Raw genomic sequence first — 15,748 nt, 5'->3', positions numbered from 1 at the left:
GTATTGTGACAAATCATCATATGTATAATCAGATTGTTTCCATAGTAACATAAAGCAGGAAACAAACAGGGAATCTGTACAAACCAGTAGTGTTTGTTGCAGAATATCAGCCTTTCTAATACCATGAGGTCCTTTCGGCTCATTGGATGACTTAAAGAAGCCCTATTATGTTTTTCGGGGTTTTCCCTTTCCTATAGTGTGCTATATAGGTTTTAGTGCATGTAAATGGTCTGCAAAGGCTAACATCCAGAGGGAGTTTCTCTCTCACACATTCCCCGCCTGCCTGAAACGCCTCCTTTGGTGTCCTTTATTTACTTCTGGAACATAGTGACATCACTATGTAACAAGTAAGCTATTGGCTAGCGCTCCAACACATACGTGATAGGCTTAGGGGCGGGACATGTGACAGAAGAGGCAACAAATACAAATATGAACCTGATAATGAGCATAATAAGTCCTCTTTGAGATTGTATAATAAAAAAATCCACTTGAAAACACATTATTAAATTACTAATTTATTGTTGTATTTTGATTAAGTTATGACAAAAGAAAACAATGAAAACAGAATCAAAGAAATCATGGAGAGCCCACATCAGATCATGATGGGATAATCGGATAATTCATAATTGTATTTTTATGATAAATACTAAAGGATACAGTAAATCAAATGCATTCACCATAATACAAAGGGAAGGGAAGCAAGCAAATGATTGGCACTGTATATACTTGTCAACATATTTGAGTCACACATTAAACTTACAATGCTTTCAAATGTTAATGGTAAGACTTCAACTCTCAGGTCAGACGTCTCTCTAATAAACATATACTAAAGTTATATAAAATGCATTTCATAATTACTCTCATCGGTCTTTGATACTCGGTAAAGACACATTTTAGTTTATCATGGTTCATATTCTTGTTCTTATGTTGAGAAATAATGACTGCCATTTTTCACTGTTTTTGGCAGATAAATAGATGATGGAAAAAAAAGCAAGTTGCAAGTTACAAAATATATGATATAAGAGTAGAAATAATTTTAATTCCTTATCTAATTTTAAGGGATTCTTTCAAATTAGATACAAAAATAATAATATGCAACCCTGCTTACAATATTGCAATATGTTAAGTTTGAATCGTATTGCCAGATTCTTGACATTACACAGCCCTAATGCTGCAGTTAGTCTTTTGTCATGATATTCATTTTTTAGCAACAATAACAGCAATGGACACCAAAGCTGCAATACCAGCTACTACCCCTGTTACCCCGACAGACCAATTAGCCCATGACCCATATGCAGCATGTAGCTTCTCAATGGTGTAACAGCTTTTTCTGTTTGCACCAGCCATCCTGTCTATTGTCTTGAGTATTTCTGCCACCTGGAACTTGTTGCTCCTGTATTCATCCGTCTGGTCTTTCTTCCATTTAATATTATCAATGACGTGGCACCGTCTCCCACACTTCTTCACCAGATTCCTCAGATCTGGATCCAGATCGACCCACTGCTCGATCGTCATTCCCTCAGGGAGCTGGTCACCACGTGTGAAGACAACTATGGCATAATTTAAAGCTTCTTCAGAGAAACATTGTTGGATTTTTGTGACGACGTCCTTCTCTTGCTCTGTGAATTTCTCCACTTTAAGCACGATGAGAAAAACATGAGGCCCAGGAGCGCACTTCTCTATACACTTCTCTATCTCAGACTTCAGCTGCTCCTCAGGTCTGCTTGTGTCGAAAAACCCAGGAGTGTCGACCCACGTGAGTTTTGTCCCGTTGACACGTTTGGTTTCTGCTTGACATACACGTGTTCCTGAATTGGCCGAATCGTCTATCTTGAACAAAGTCTCTCCGAAGATGGTGTTGGCGAGGCTGCTCTTCCCAGCTCCAGTTTTTCCCAAAACCACGATCCTTCTGGTTAAATCTAGAAGACAGTAATGACTCTATGATATCTTTCACTGCTTTTGCAGGAGATATAGAGTGAGCAAAGAATTTCAAAAATAGCAAAGCTGTGATGACAATATCAGCATGCTAACTTATCTTTATCAGTGTTCAGAGTAGGCTTACATCTACATATTTTTGACAAATATACGCATGTATAAAATATGTCTAAAATACATATATATAAAATGTAATACAGTATTATATAATAGTTGTATCTGTCTGTCTGTGTAGTGGATGGTTTTTGCGTAGAATTTGTGAACAAGCAGTTTGAATGGATACAGATTTTTGAAAGATAAAATATTATTTATAAATAATAATACATTTTGAAACTGAAATAATATGAATAGTTTTTTATTGTTTTCACAAAATAATGTAAAAAGGAATTCAGGATTCATCATCAATGGGTATTTTTCATCAATAATCTACTCGCCTAAAATCTATTTTTGTATTATTTAAAATGCTGGTACTCACAAATAAATAAACATGATCTTTATCATGACTTTGTTTTATTTATCTCCTTTCATTTGCTTTCATAGTCAACCTTATGAAATTACCCTTTTAAAAGAGTATCACAATGAATTGTTATCTAACAAGATAGAACATAATTTCGGCATTTAAGTTTCATTGTTCGAAAATGGACCCAAACTTGTGAAAACATTATAATATTATTATTATTAGTTATGGAATAAGTCATCTTAACTTACCACTCATGTTTGGAAACAATTGTAAATCAGCAGACTCCGATCTGGAGGTTGCTGTGACTGCGTATCGTTTCTTCTGCCTTTCGCTTTGTTTGACACCTGTTTGACTTGTTTCTTGGCGACACACTAATGGCATGAGCATATCACACAGTGGACATTTTAATTCAAGTGTCCACATTTATAATAAGCACCAGCTCTGTTGCATGTCAACAAGCTACAGAAGCATGTTCCTTATTTTTAACATTTCACATCTCCACTGTTTCACCTTTATGAGCCTTCAGTTTAGATTTATAAAGCAATTGTTCAAATGAGTGTTTGTTTACTTTTCAGCACTGCAAATGCAACTCCTTTCTTCCAGGAAGTAGTGAGGAGGATTTCAAATAAAACATTGATAAGACATTGGTAGACATCCTGCAGCTGCATTTACATCCATATTGGAATTTAAATTTGTCAGTTGGTTAAATGTTTTCTAACGAATCCTGATCCTTATTGACATCTAGAGGTTTCTGTATGAACTGCAATGCTGTCTCTCAACTTGGTATTTTCTTAGACTTTAGTGTCCCTTTCTGTTTCGTCACTTTCTCTCGCCCAGCCTTTGCTGAAAAAGGAAAACTTAACTTTTTTTATACTTCAATAAATATTTTATATCATTTGACAAAACACTTAGCAACAATTTTCTCCAAAATAAGTCAATGTCAACTTGATAGTCAAACTTCTGTTTGTATGATACAGACAGGGACATCGAAATGCTGTTTCTCACATACCAGAGGAATAAAAAAAATATATATGTATACATAGATACACATGTGTACACCCACTTGTATATACATAATGAAACATAAACACATCTCTACATATGCACACATTAAGAGGCATCAATAAAAAGCACAACAGTCGATACCATAACAGTCACTTCTAAACGAATGAGGATGAATATATTTCAACAGTAAAAATATGTACAGTAGTGTAAGTGACTGTCCTGCTGTCTGTTGCAGATATACAGTATAAGTGTCATTTTTCAAAGATAGTAATTATAGTGTGTGTGTGTGTGTGTGTGTGTGTGTGTGTGTGTGTGTGTGTGTGTGTGTGTGTGTGTGTGTGTGTGTGTGTGTGTGTGTGTGTGATCTACCAAGTTTGAATGATTTGCTCAAGTGACATTTACTTTAATTGTTTATGGTGGTACATTGTTATCCACAAAGAGCCACAACCTTTTTAAACACAATAAAGCAGACATTAAGTGACCTCTTCTGGTCCTCTTTTGGACAGGAAACAGGGTGCAATGTTTCAAAGATTCAGCAACAGTGTACACATATGTTAAAAACAATTTCACATATGTGGTTTGTGGCGTTAATAATTGACAGTATTTGCACTACACAACTCCTCTAACGGATAATATAAGACAATAAAATAAATGTTTTTTTTATATATCAAGGGGATGTTACCAAGTATCAAAGTTGCATAATGCAATATGCCAAAACAGTTTCCCAAAATGGATAATAAAATATAAACAGGTAAGGACATGTACAAACAATCTCCAATCTGAATTTAATGTGAGTATTGTAGAGGAAACTTCTGTGTAGCTATGCAGTGGGAGTCACCGACTCAGGAAGGAGACACGGGAAGAGCAGTAGCTTTGATGTCAAACACATGATGGTTTATTTGGAGTTAACGGCCGGAGGATTCACATCACAAGTCCAAGAGTCAGAGGTTCTGACTTCACGGTAGAGTTGCCACGTCAATTCTGGAGAACTCTACCCCAGACCCATGTATTTAGCTAGTTCAGAGAGCATCATCAACATGCTGCATAACAAGATAGAATGATAACACCTCTATCAGCTGACGCCAACAGGCAGGAACAGGGAGACAAAACACTGAGAGCACAGCAGCCAAGGTTACAGGTGCCTGTGCTCAGTCAGTACAGTTTGAACTGATACACTGGGTCAAAGTTATGGGCCTTGGAAAATATTCCACAACAAGTATAGTAGTTAAATAATTATGTGAAACATTTATAAGCTACTTAAGATTGAAGCACACACAAGTAAAACCTATTACATATTACTTATGAATAAACATTATCAGCTCAATAATTAAAGGGGAATTTAGAAGAAGATTTTCATGCAATTACTGTACATGCAGATGTGACTTTTAAGTGACACATTTAATTTCCCAGGAAGAAAAAGAGAAATCTCCAACGAGGCGTTTTGGGGCAGCATAGAAAGGTATTTTCTGTGTTAGAGTTTTACTCGCTACAGGGTGTACTTTGAGGGTTTGTGACTCTGCAGACCGTTTACATGCAGAAAAACCTTCATAACACACAAGGGGACGGGTAATAACCGGAAAAGCATGACATGGGACCTTTAAGCTCGAAGCACACACAAGTTTTACATGTTACTTATGAATAAACATTATCAGCTCAATAATTAAAGGGGAATTTAAGTAAGACAAGGGCTTATGTTATGTCACTTTGGTATTTTTGACATGTTGAGTTATTGATTTATGACCCCCATAAAACCTTAGTCCCGCCCCTAAATCCCTTTGATGTGAGGGTGTCACATTAAGCAACCATGTATAATAGATTAAGTGGAGCTGCAACGATTAGTCACACTCATTACACAAATGTAATGAAGTAATTTTTTTCATGAGTATTAAATAACATTTCAATGACAAATCTTTGGCTCATGTGAAATCATAAAATGGCATTCTGTTCTGTCAATCTTTAACTGTAGATGTAATCTTCTTTACTGACATACAAACCCCACCAAATGTCTTTACCCAAATCATTAGAATAGGCTGCTCTCTGGTGGGCAGGTGATGCTACTGCAGCTTTTAAATGGTGTTTCGAGTTGTGGTGGTTTTCTCTCACCCTTTCTTCAGAAAATAAAATGGGACACTTTAATTTAGATGTACTATATTATTATTTTATATCACATGACACACATAAATATGTCATATACGTTGTTACTCGTGAGCAGTGTTCACAAATAATATGAACAAAAATTCCCCTTTTTTTCTGTTTTCACTGACGTACTGTTTCGGTGTGAGTGTTTGTGTTGTGTGTGGAGGGCATTTTACTTTACCAAGAAAAAACTGTCTTTGCTAAAAAAAAAAGCTTTCCATTTATTCATTGTACATTTAATTTGTAATAGTTTCATCATATTATTGTCCATAAATAACCACATGTACTGTCCAACAAAATCATGTATTATTATTTAAATAAGATCAACATTTTCTCAAGCAGCTTGTTGCTATGAGTTAACACAAATCAGGGTGAGGCTTCGTGTGTGCTTTAATCTGATCAAACCACATTTCTCTGTTAGCATTCAGATGTGGGTCATAATAAGTGGCTATTTGTACACTAAGGGAACATGCTGTGGATAGTTTGGATTTGAGTTTTGAGTTTAAAAATTACATTTTTCTTTTTACGTGGGAAGTTGCATTGCAGCAGTTGCAAAACCTCCTAGCAAACCTAACAAAAGATTAAAAAAAACATATTGAATAAATGTTGTTACGCTTTTTTTTACAGTGACCGTGTGTTGCACAAGAGACTTCCTTATCAGCAACCAACGAGTGCCTGCATGTCTGAGATTACTCATTTCCAACAAGACACTGTTCCACATACCCTTAAAAAGTTAAAGGATTCACACCATCACACAAAATCGTATTTTAGATTTTTTTCAAGTCACACTTTTGTTGCACTCACATCTAGCTCAGAAACATTCACATCAGAGGTAAAACCCTGGCATGGCACAATATCTGCACATATCTTATCACCTAACTCCATTGTCCGGTCTGAATGATTTAGACATTTGTGTTACATTTATCTCGGTAATGTCTATACAAATCCCAGCCAGCTCAGCCAGCTTTTCACTTTGAGTGACCGGCTTTTACATGAGCACAAATCTGGGCAGGGTGTAATGTTTGAATATTTGCCTTAATCTTATAAAAACACGAAGGCCAGTGACCACAGAAGACTTATGTAACTGCTGTCAATGCTATTGCAGTGGCTTCTCTTAATAACGCTTCCATAAAAGCAGTCACATGTGGGCAATGATAGGTTGTGATCTGTACACGAAAGGAACATTCTGTGGATAGATGAGTTTTGCATTATCAAAACTCATATCTAATCTATGTTTTCCTTCTATTAGCTTACATTTCAATTACAGTCTTTTGGAATGTGTGAAATCATAAAATGGCATTCTGTTATTTGTTTATTGGGTTACAGTTTTAACATTTTTAAATGTAATGTTATTCACTGACACACAACTCAAACCGCTAGAATATACCGCCATCTAGTAGGCAGGTGATGCAACTGCATTATTTAAAGTGTTTATAGAGAGTTAGTCTTTTTCTCTCACCTTTTCTTGAGCATAGAAAAGGGACACTTTCTTTTACTTTAAAATAATGTGTATCATATGTGTTGCGTTCCCTCCTGGTGCAGGGGTACAGAGGGAAGTAACAAAATATAAAAATAACCGGGAGAGAGAAAAAAGAGAGAGGAAACTGATTTCTGAAGCCACAAGATGTTGTTTGAATGAATCAGAAAGTAAAGAGGGCACACCAGCCAATATGAAAAGTAAACTAATGGTAAAAAAACAACTTTCTTATTAAAGAAAGCAACAAACAAACAACACACTATTTAGAGCTACACGTTGCACTAAGACTTAATCTGATCAAACCACATTTCTCTGTTAGCATTCAGATGTGGGCCATAATAAGTGTCTATTTGTACACTAAGAGAACATGCTGTGGATAGTTTGGATTTCAGTTTTGAGTTATTCATTAAGACGTTACCAAAACCCTTAAGCAACCATGTGTAATAGCATTGATAAGTCACACTCTTGATAAAAATGTAATTAAGTCATTTTTCTTCCTCCGAGTATAAGCTAACATTTCAATGACAGACCTTTGGGTCATGTGAAATCATAAAATGGCATTCTGTTATTTGTTCCTTGACTTACATTTTTAACTGTAGATGTAATCTTCTTTACTGACTTACAAACCCCACCAAATGTCTTTACCCAAATCATTAGAATAGGCTGCTCTCTGGTGGGCAGGTGATGCTACTGCAGCTTTAAATGGTGTTTATAGAGTTGTGGTGGTTTTCTCTCACCCTTTCTTCAGAAATAAAATGGTTAGTTTTTACTTTATGAATAATTATATCACATAACAAAACTATCAGCATCAGTCTCCTCAGATAAAGATGTAATATCATTTGTTATCAGCAAACTCCCTTGAAATGTTTAACAGTAAATTAAAAACCTATATTTTTAATATGGCTTTTAATTTTGGTTAACTTTCAATTCTCACCAATATCATTGTCCATGTTTTACTGTATTCTTTCAGTTTTGCTTTTATTTTACATTTTTAATTGTCTTTTTAAATTGTTTTATTTTAACATATTATCACTGTAGATGTTTTATCTTGTTCTGCATTCATTTTAATATTATTTTAATATTGTTGTTGTGCTTTCTGTAAAGCACTTTGGGCTGCTTTGTGCATGAAAGGTGATAGACAAATACAGTTTATTATTATTATTATTTGTGTTATTAGTTTTCACAAATAATATGAACTAAAATTCCCCTTTTTTCTGTTTTCACTTTCACCTAGTGTGTGTGATTGTGTGTGTTGTGTGTGTTGTGTGTGTTGTGTGGGGAGGGCATTTTACTTTACCAAGAAAAAACTGTCTTTGCCAACAAAAACAAATTGTATAATTACAAGCGAGAACGGAGTAATTTAACGTCACAGCAAGCATAACAACAGCCGGTGTTTCTCGTGGGGGTTTTACACACACTCGCGAGCTTCCCCTAGACCAGTAATCCAAACGAAAATATCTTCCCTCCGTAGTATTTTGATCATTTGCTAATAACCAATCAGATCGATGGATTCCCGAGAAGAGAAAACTTTGAAGGCCTTTTTCTCAAAATGATGCCTCGGTGACAGTCATTATATAATGTGACATATTTCGCTTAATATTTGGAGTACAACAACAATACTTATATCATTAGAAAGCTAGGAATATCCTCTTTCCAGCAGTGTATACAACTCAAAATGTGTCTTCGGGTCAATGCGACTGATTTCGATAGAGCAGGTCACAAATCATATGAAATTAAAGCTTAGCGCAAGTTCAATAAGGAAGACCTAACTCGAGTCACTCACACGTCACTCTATGGCTCCCTTCCCCCCTCATTAAATATGAGGGCGTCACGCCTCAGCAGCCAATCGCTGCACATGCCAAATGCCTTAAATACCTGCTCTTCCTCCCTGTCAGTTGTCATTGCAGATGATCACACGCAATGGTAGTTGCAATACAATACTGCTTCTCGTGAGAAAAAACCGTAAGAAACAACTAGCTCAAGATGTCCAACTCGGACAATTCGGAACACGAACCTTCTCTGGAAGTCTCCGATCCCGGTTCGGCTCCACACAGCGGCTTATCAACAGAGGAAGACTTCCTCATCGCCCGGCTCCTGCAGCAGGGCTTTCCCACAGCCCCAGGCCTCACTCTCTCTCAGCGCGATAGCTCTCGGACCAGGTCTCCAGCTAGCTCCCCAGTCCGGGGCAGCAGCTCCAGCCAGCTTCCCAGAGAGCAAGGCGAGGACGAGGCCGCAGCCGCGGAGGTAAAAAAAAGGGCAGGAAGTCGAGCCCTCCAGGATCCCGTCCCCCTCCAAAAAATCCACCCCTTCTCAGGCTCGCCAGTCCGGTAGCGTCACACACCCCTATGGAGAGTAGCGCGGCCGGCTCCCTGCAATCCCTGGCTAGCTCCATGATAGCTATCGATGCTCGCCTCCAGGCTCTGGAAGACTACGCCACAGGAGCTTCAACTTCCGTTGCACTCAGGTACTAGTTTTAACGAAAACGTTTGCACTCGACCCTTACACAGGGTTGGGTTGTAACGGAATACATGTAACGGTGTTACGTAATCAGAAGAAAAATAAAGAAATAAAAAAAATAAAAAATCAGTAGGCTATATTCAGCGGTGTTACATTTGAAAAACGATTAAACTGAGTGCAGTTACTCTCGTAAACCTGAAGTGAATACTTATTGGAATTATTGGTGGAAAGTTTCCTCACAATGTAATATTCATTACCGGCAGAACCGTGCGCACAGCGCTGCAGCGTATCTGCGAGCAAGAGATGCAGCGTGTCCGTGAGGCTCCGCCCCGCACGCAGATGAGAGAGAGAGAGTTCTCTTTCAAAACATATTGGAAGGTAGAAACGGAGATGTTTAGATAAAACGTGGAAGATAACGTTTATGTAACATTTATTTATTGTCGGAATGATGACATTCATAACGGGATCAAATCTAACTGAATGGCCTGCTGCTGCCGAATGCATGGGACAAGTAACTGGGAAAAGTTTTAAAAGTGATTACATCGTTGCAGATAATAAATAATAATGATAATGTATTCTATTTAGGGGCGCCTTTCAAAGCACCCAAGGACACCTTACAATGCATAAACTCTTCCAAGGAAAGGTTTTAAGACAGTACAAAGAATGCAGTCTGGGTGAGTTTTTCTTTTTATGTGCGGTGCAGATGAGAGAGCTGTCAAGAATGACACTAAAATGTTGTGTTCGTGCTCTTCATAAGCCATTAAAACAGTAAAATACGTGTCTCCCGTTCACCAAAACATACCCATCTGTTATGGAAAAGAAAGTATTCTAAAGAGAAAGAAGAAAGAAGAGGAAAAGATAGAAAGGAGAAAAGATAAAAAGAAGAGGAGGAAAGAAGAGGAAAGGAAGTATTCTAAAAGTAATCTGCCACCGGTACCGGCGGGATCGTGGTTAGTTTCCGATGCGCAGAAGAAAATCTGGCCCACCCTATATTTTTACAGGCCCACCCTAAAGTAAATTTCTGCCTACGCTACTGGTCCGCACAGCAGCAACAACCAATCACATGAATCTCTCGCCCCCGACACACAAAGCAATAGCAATGTTAAAACTAAGTAAACTGGAAAGAAGAAAAAATCCCCAACAGGCGAAAACCTACCAGTTTCACCCACTGTCTCTGCCTCCTCCCTCCATGCCTCGCTCCTCTGGTTTGTATCCCGGTAGATGAACAGAGACTGATCATACAGCACCGGGTGATTCACTACCGCTATAATGAATTTTCCCTCACATTTTCGGAATATGAGGAATTACCTGCGTAAGTCTCTCCCAACATACACGCGGTCTGATTGGCTAGCGCTCTGTACCGGCAGATTTTGCATAAACGGGATTTCATTGGCTGACGCTTCTGCCGAGGCGCCAAAAGTCGAACATTGCTCAACTTTTTGAAGCGAGCAACGCCAGCAAACGCTCCACGTCGCTTCCCAAATACAGTTCTACTAAAAGTGACGTCACCCCCATTCAAAGTGAATGGGCAGAAGCGTCGGAAGCTGTAACGCACGCCACCGTGTGGACGGGCCGTCACAGTGGCTCTGCGCCAGAAACAAAAAAAAAAAAAAAAAAAAACATTCTGGAATATCACCCCTCCACTCCCATTAACATCCCTCAGCTAGCAGCTGCGCTATCTACAGATTCCGTGTTCGTTGACTATCTCCCGTCAGGGCTCTCCCAAGGCTTCAGGGGTAGGGGTCCTCCCATCTCCCACAGTGACTTTCGTAGCAAGAAACTTACAGTCAGCCGCTAAAGAACCCAACATAGTTTCCCAGCTCATCGACAAAGAACTTCTCAAAGGATATATAATCGGTCCTTTTAGCTCCTCCCCCTTCTCAGTGTTCCGTTCAAATCCCATCGGAATAGCCACACGTAAATAAAAGGCTGATTTTCGATCTGTCCGCTCCCTGCTCCGGCCCATTCTGCAGCGTCAATAGCATCATCCCTCCAGATCAGTTCTCCCTTCACCATGCCTCAGTGGATAATGCAATAAAGATGATCAAGTTCACAGGGCACGGAGCTCGGCTCTCCAAAGCGGACATTACCGATGCCTTCAAATCATCCCCATTCATCCGTCTCAGTGGAACTTGTTCGGTATTAAGTGGGAGTCCAAACTCTATCTTCGCGTTCGCACGACCTTCGGGTGCAGAAGCAGCCCCTGCATCTTCAATTCCTTCTCGGAAGCGCTCTATTGGATCCTGCTGAACATCGTCAGAATCCCCTCCGTCCTTCACCTACCGGACGACTTCCTCCCCATAAACCCGCCACAGGACAGCTCAGGGATCTCACCGGCCAAGCTTAAACACTGCTTCAGGAGTGAGGTGTCCCTCTCTCCAAAGAGAAAACGTTAGGTCCCGTCACACGCTTAGAGTTCTTAGGCATCATCCTCGACTCCATAGACATGAAGGCGTCTCTCCCCTCCGACAAATCGCAGCGCATCCAGGACATCACCAAGTCATACTGCGAGCAACAAGTTATCACAAAAACAACAGTTGCTCTCCCTTCTCGGACACCTCAACTTCGCCATGCACGTCATCCCCCAGGGGCGCTCGTTCATCTCCCGCCTCCTGGACGCAGCATCAGCGGTCAACAACCTCCATGACTGCGTTTTCTTAGACGAAGGCTGCCGTTCAGACCTTCGGTTTCTGGTCCCTCCTGCTCGCCACTGGAACGGAATTACTTTATTTTACGATGGCCTCGTGCGTTCCTCTGACTCAATGAGGTCTTCACGGATGCCGCCCATCCATGGGTTTTGGGGGGTTTCTTCCAGGGAGAGCGGTTCGCAGGGTCATGGCCCCGTCAATTCCTACCCAAGCAAGTTCTCACTAAATCCAGCCTATCACCCATATCATACCCGGGCATTCCTTCAGGATAGGTGCAGCCACCTCTGCTGCTAATCAAGGTCTCTCTACCTCATCCCTACAACAACTAGGACGGTGGTCCTCCTCCGCCTTCACAACCTTCATTCGTCCGGACATCAGCGCCGTACGGGCTTCCCAAAGATCTCTCAGACCCTAACTATGGTAGTTATACATATAACTGGTGGTGGCTCAAACACATTCACAAGTATACATGTCTCACTAAGGTTCCCGATATTCAAAACTGCATTCCTGTCCTAATTCCGCGGGCCCCGCCCACAGGGAATAATGTCTCGTCTCACGCCGCAACTACATGTAACGGGCTTCATCTCCGGCACACAGGTATTTCATTCCCAGGCCTTGCTCAAACGCATCAGTGTAAAATGTATTTCCTGCAGTCCGCGTGGACTCGGGCCACCATACACTCCGGTGTCAGTTACAAAACAAAGGAAATAAAGAAAGAGTAAAGATATATATATATATATATATATATATATATATATATATATAGGCCTGCGAAGTCAGGCGTGGCGGAAGGCCACCGTACACTTCGGTGCCAGTTACAAAACAAAGGAAAAGAAATGAAGAGTAAAGAAAAAAAAAAAAAATATATATATATATATATATATATATTATAGCCTGCGAAGTCAGGCGTGGCGGAAGGCCACCGTACACTTCGGTGTCGTAGCAGAAGGCTACCGTACACTTCGGTGTCAGTTACAAAACAAAGAGTAAAGAAAAAAGATACATATATATATATATATATATATATATATATATATATATAACCTGCGAAGTCAGGCGTGGCGGAAGGCTACCGTACACTTCGGTGTCAGTTACAAAACAAAGGAAAAAGAAATAAAGAAAAAAAAAATATATATATATATATATATATATATATATATATATATAGCCTGCGAAGTCAGGCGTGGCGGAAGGCCACCGTACACTTCGGTGTCGTAGCGGAAGGCTACCGTACACTTCGGTGTCAGTTACAAAACAAAGGAAAGAGTAAAGAAAAGATATATATATATATATAACCTGCAAAGTCAGGCGTGGCGGAAGGCCACCGTACACTTCGGTGTCGTAGCGGAAGGCTACCGTACACTTCGGTGTCAGTTACAAAACAAAGGAAAGAGTAAAGAAAAGATATATATATATTATATATTATATATATATATATATATATATAGCCTGCGAAGTCAGGCGTGCGGAAGGCCACCGTACACTTCGGTGCCAGTTACAAAACAAAGGAAAAGAAATGAAGAGTAAAGAAATATATATATATATATATATATTAGGGGTTGTAACGGTTCACAAACATTTCGGTTCGGTACGTACCTCGGTTTTTTTGGTCACGGTTCGGTTCGGTACGTTTTCGGTACAGCAGAATTTTTTTTTCACAAAACAAAACATATATATATATTTTTTTATTTTTATTATTAAACTGTGAATAATGTATTCACTCAAATAAATACAAAATATAATAAAATAAACATTAAGGTGCAGCATTTCGATGAACTGAAATAATCTGTATTTGAACTTTACTGTACTAGTACTCACAAAACCCAAAACTATTAGTTTTGGGTTTTTAATTATTATTAAACTGTGAATATTCACTCAAATAAATACAAAATATAATAAAATGAACATTAAGGTGCAGCATTTCGATGAACTGAAATAATCTGTATTTGAACTGTACTGTACTAGCACCTAAGCAGCCAGTTTGACATTATGACTTGCTTGTCATTGTATTTTCATGTTTTTTTAAGAAAGATGAACCTGTCCACATTGCTTGCCGAAAGGGCAGATCTGCTGGCACTAACAATGTCTCCTGATGTGGAGAAAACCCTCTCGCTAGGGACAGAGGTAGCAGATACAGCCAGGTAGCGCTTTGCTAACATGGCAACATAAGGATATATGGCGTTTGTAATAGCTTTGGCTCGGTCTGAACTCTCTGCGAGTGGTGGAGGTTTAAATGCTAGTGGGGAGTTGGGTTTGCACTTCAGTCTTTTTTCTTTTCGTACCGGTGATATTCACGGTCGGGTGATGCCTTTTCAAGAGTGTGCAAGTTTGAAGTATTGCCAGCCGCGTAACCAATTTTAGTTGAACAATGCCGAAAAACAGCTTTGGTTCAGTCCACCTGTCTTTGTCCGTCATCCTTGTACGTAACTGCGAAACCAAAATGTTCCCAAACCGGAGACTTCAATGATGCTGGAGGATTTTCGAGCTCAACTTTATCTGCGTTCGCCATTAATTTTCGACAGTTCCTCAAATTACTGACTACATTTGAACGCATCCCTCTGACCAGCTCTCATAGTATGCCTCTCATCCAATGAAATGACTTGCTCGCTCTATGACGCGTTGAATCCAATGTGAGCAAATTACTCTGAATGCTGCGACGCAGCACCTGAGATTACTTCCAAAAAGTTATTCACGTTCTCAATTTTTTACGTTTAACGTTATATTCGTTCGGTACACTTCGGTACACACTTGTACCGAACCGAAGGGCCCGTACCGAATAATTTCGGTACGGGTACGTGTACCGTTACACCCCTAATATATATATAGCCTGCGAAGTCAGGCGTGGCGGAAGGCCACCGTACACTTCGGTGTCGTAGCAGAAGGCTACCGTACACTTCGGTGTCAGTTACAAAACAAAGAGTAAAGAAAAAAGATACATATATATATATATATATATATATATATATATATACATATATATATATATATATAACCTGCGAAGTCAGGCGTGGCGGAAGGCTACCGTACACTTCGGTGTCAGTTACAAAACAAAGGAAAAAGAAATAAAGAAAAAAAAATATATATATATATAGCCTGCGAAGTCAGGCGTGGCGGAAGGCCACCGTACACTTCGGTGTCGTAGCGGAAGGCTACCGTACACTTCGGTGTCAGTTTACAAAACAAAGAGTAAAGAAAAAGATACATATATATATATATATATATATATATATATATATATATATAGCCTGCGAAGTCAGGCGTGGCGGAAGGCTACCGTACACTTCGGTGTCGTAGCGGAAGGCTACCGTACACTTCGGTGTCGTGGACGTTGGGCCACCGTTACAAAACGAAACCGCTCGCTCCTCGGCGTAGTCAAGCCCTGCTGGCCAGGCATGCGACCCGCAGGTCGTTTTCAGATAAGACCGGCACTGATTTCGGCAGTCAGAGTCTCAGCATGACCAGTAAGCTCCGGCAGGTGAAATCCGGCACAGTGTCGCTCATATACGTGTTAATCTATTATCTCTCCTCCCCAGATCACAAGTCACCCCACAAGGTAAGCAACTCAGTTCATCTCAGTATTCATACTTCACTGGTTTTGGGGATTTCATCGGAGCGGTGCTTTCCCTCCTG

The 15,748-nt window shown here is 39.7% G+C and overlaps 1 protein-coding gene across 1 annotated transcript; it reads right to left on the bottom strand.

Annotated features, from left to right (window-relative positions):
• Positions 1-583: 583 nt before the first annotated feature.
• On the bottom strand, positions 584-2,714 carry LOC117555540 (GTPase IMAP family member 7-like). Its single transcript, XM_034230430.1, has 2 exons — positions 2,644-2,714; positions 584-1,919 (listed from the first exon to the last, which is right to left on the bottom strand). The coding sequence occupies exons 1-2, from the start codon at positions 2,648-2,650 to the stop codon at positions 1,198-1,200; spliced, it is 729 nt and encodes a 242-aa protein (XP_034086321.1). The 5' UTR covers positions 2,651-2,714; the 3' UTR covers positions 584-1,197.
• Positions 2,715-15,748: the final 13,034 nt, after the last annotated feature.

This window comes from Gymnodraco acuticeps, unplaced genomic scaffold (genome assembly GCF_902827175.1).
Source record: "Gymnodraco acuticeps unplaced genomic scaffold, fGymAcu1.1, whole genome shotgun sequence".
NCBI lineage: Eukaryota > Metazoa > Chordata > Actinopteri > Perciformes > Bathydraconidae > Gymnodraco > Gymnodraco acuticeps.
Note: the sequence above shows the minus strand (reverse complement) of the source record. Positions and strands in the feature narration are given on the sequence as shown.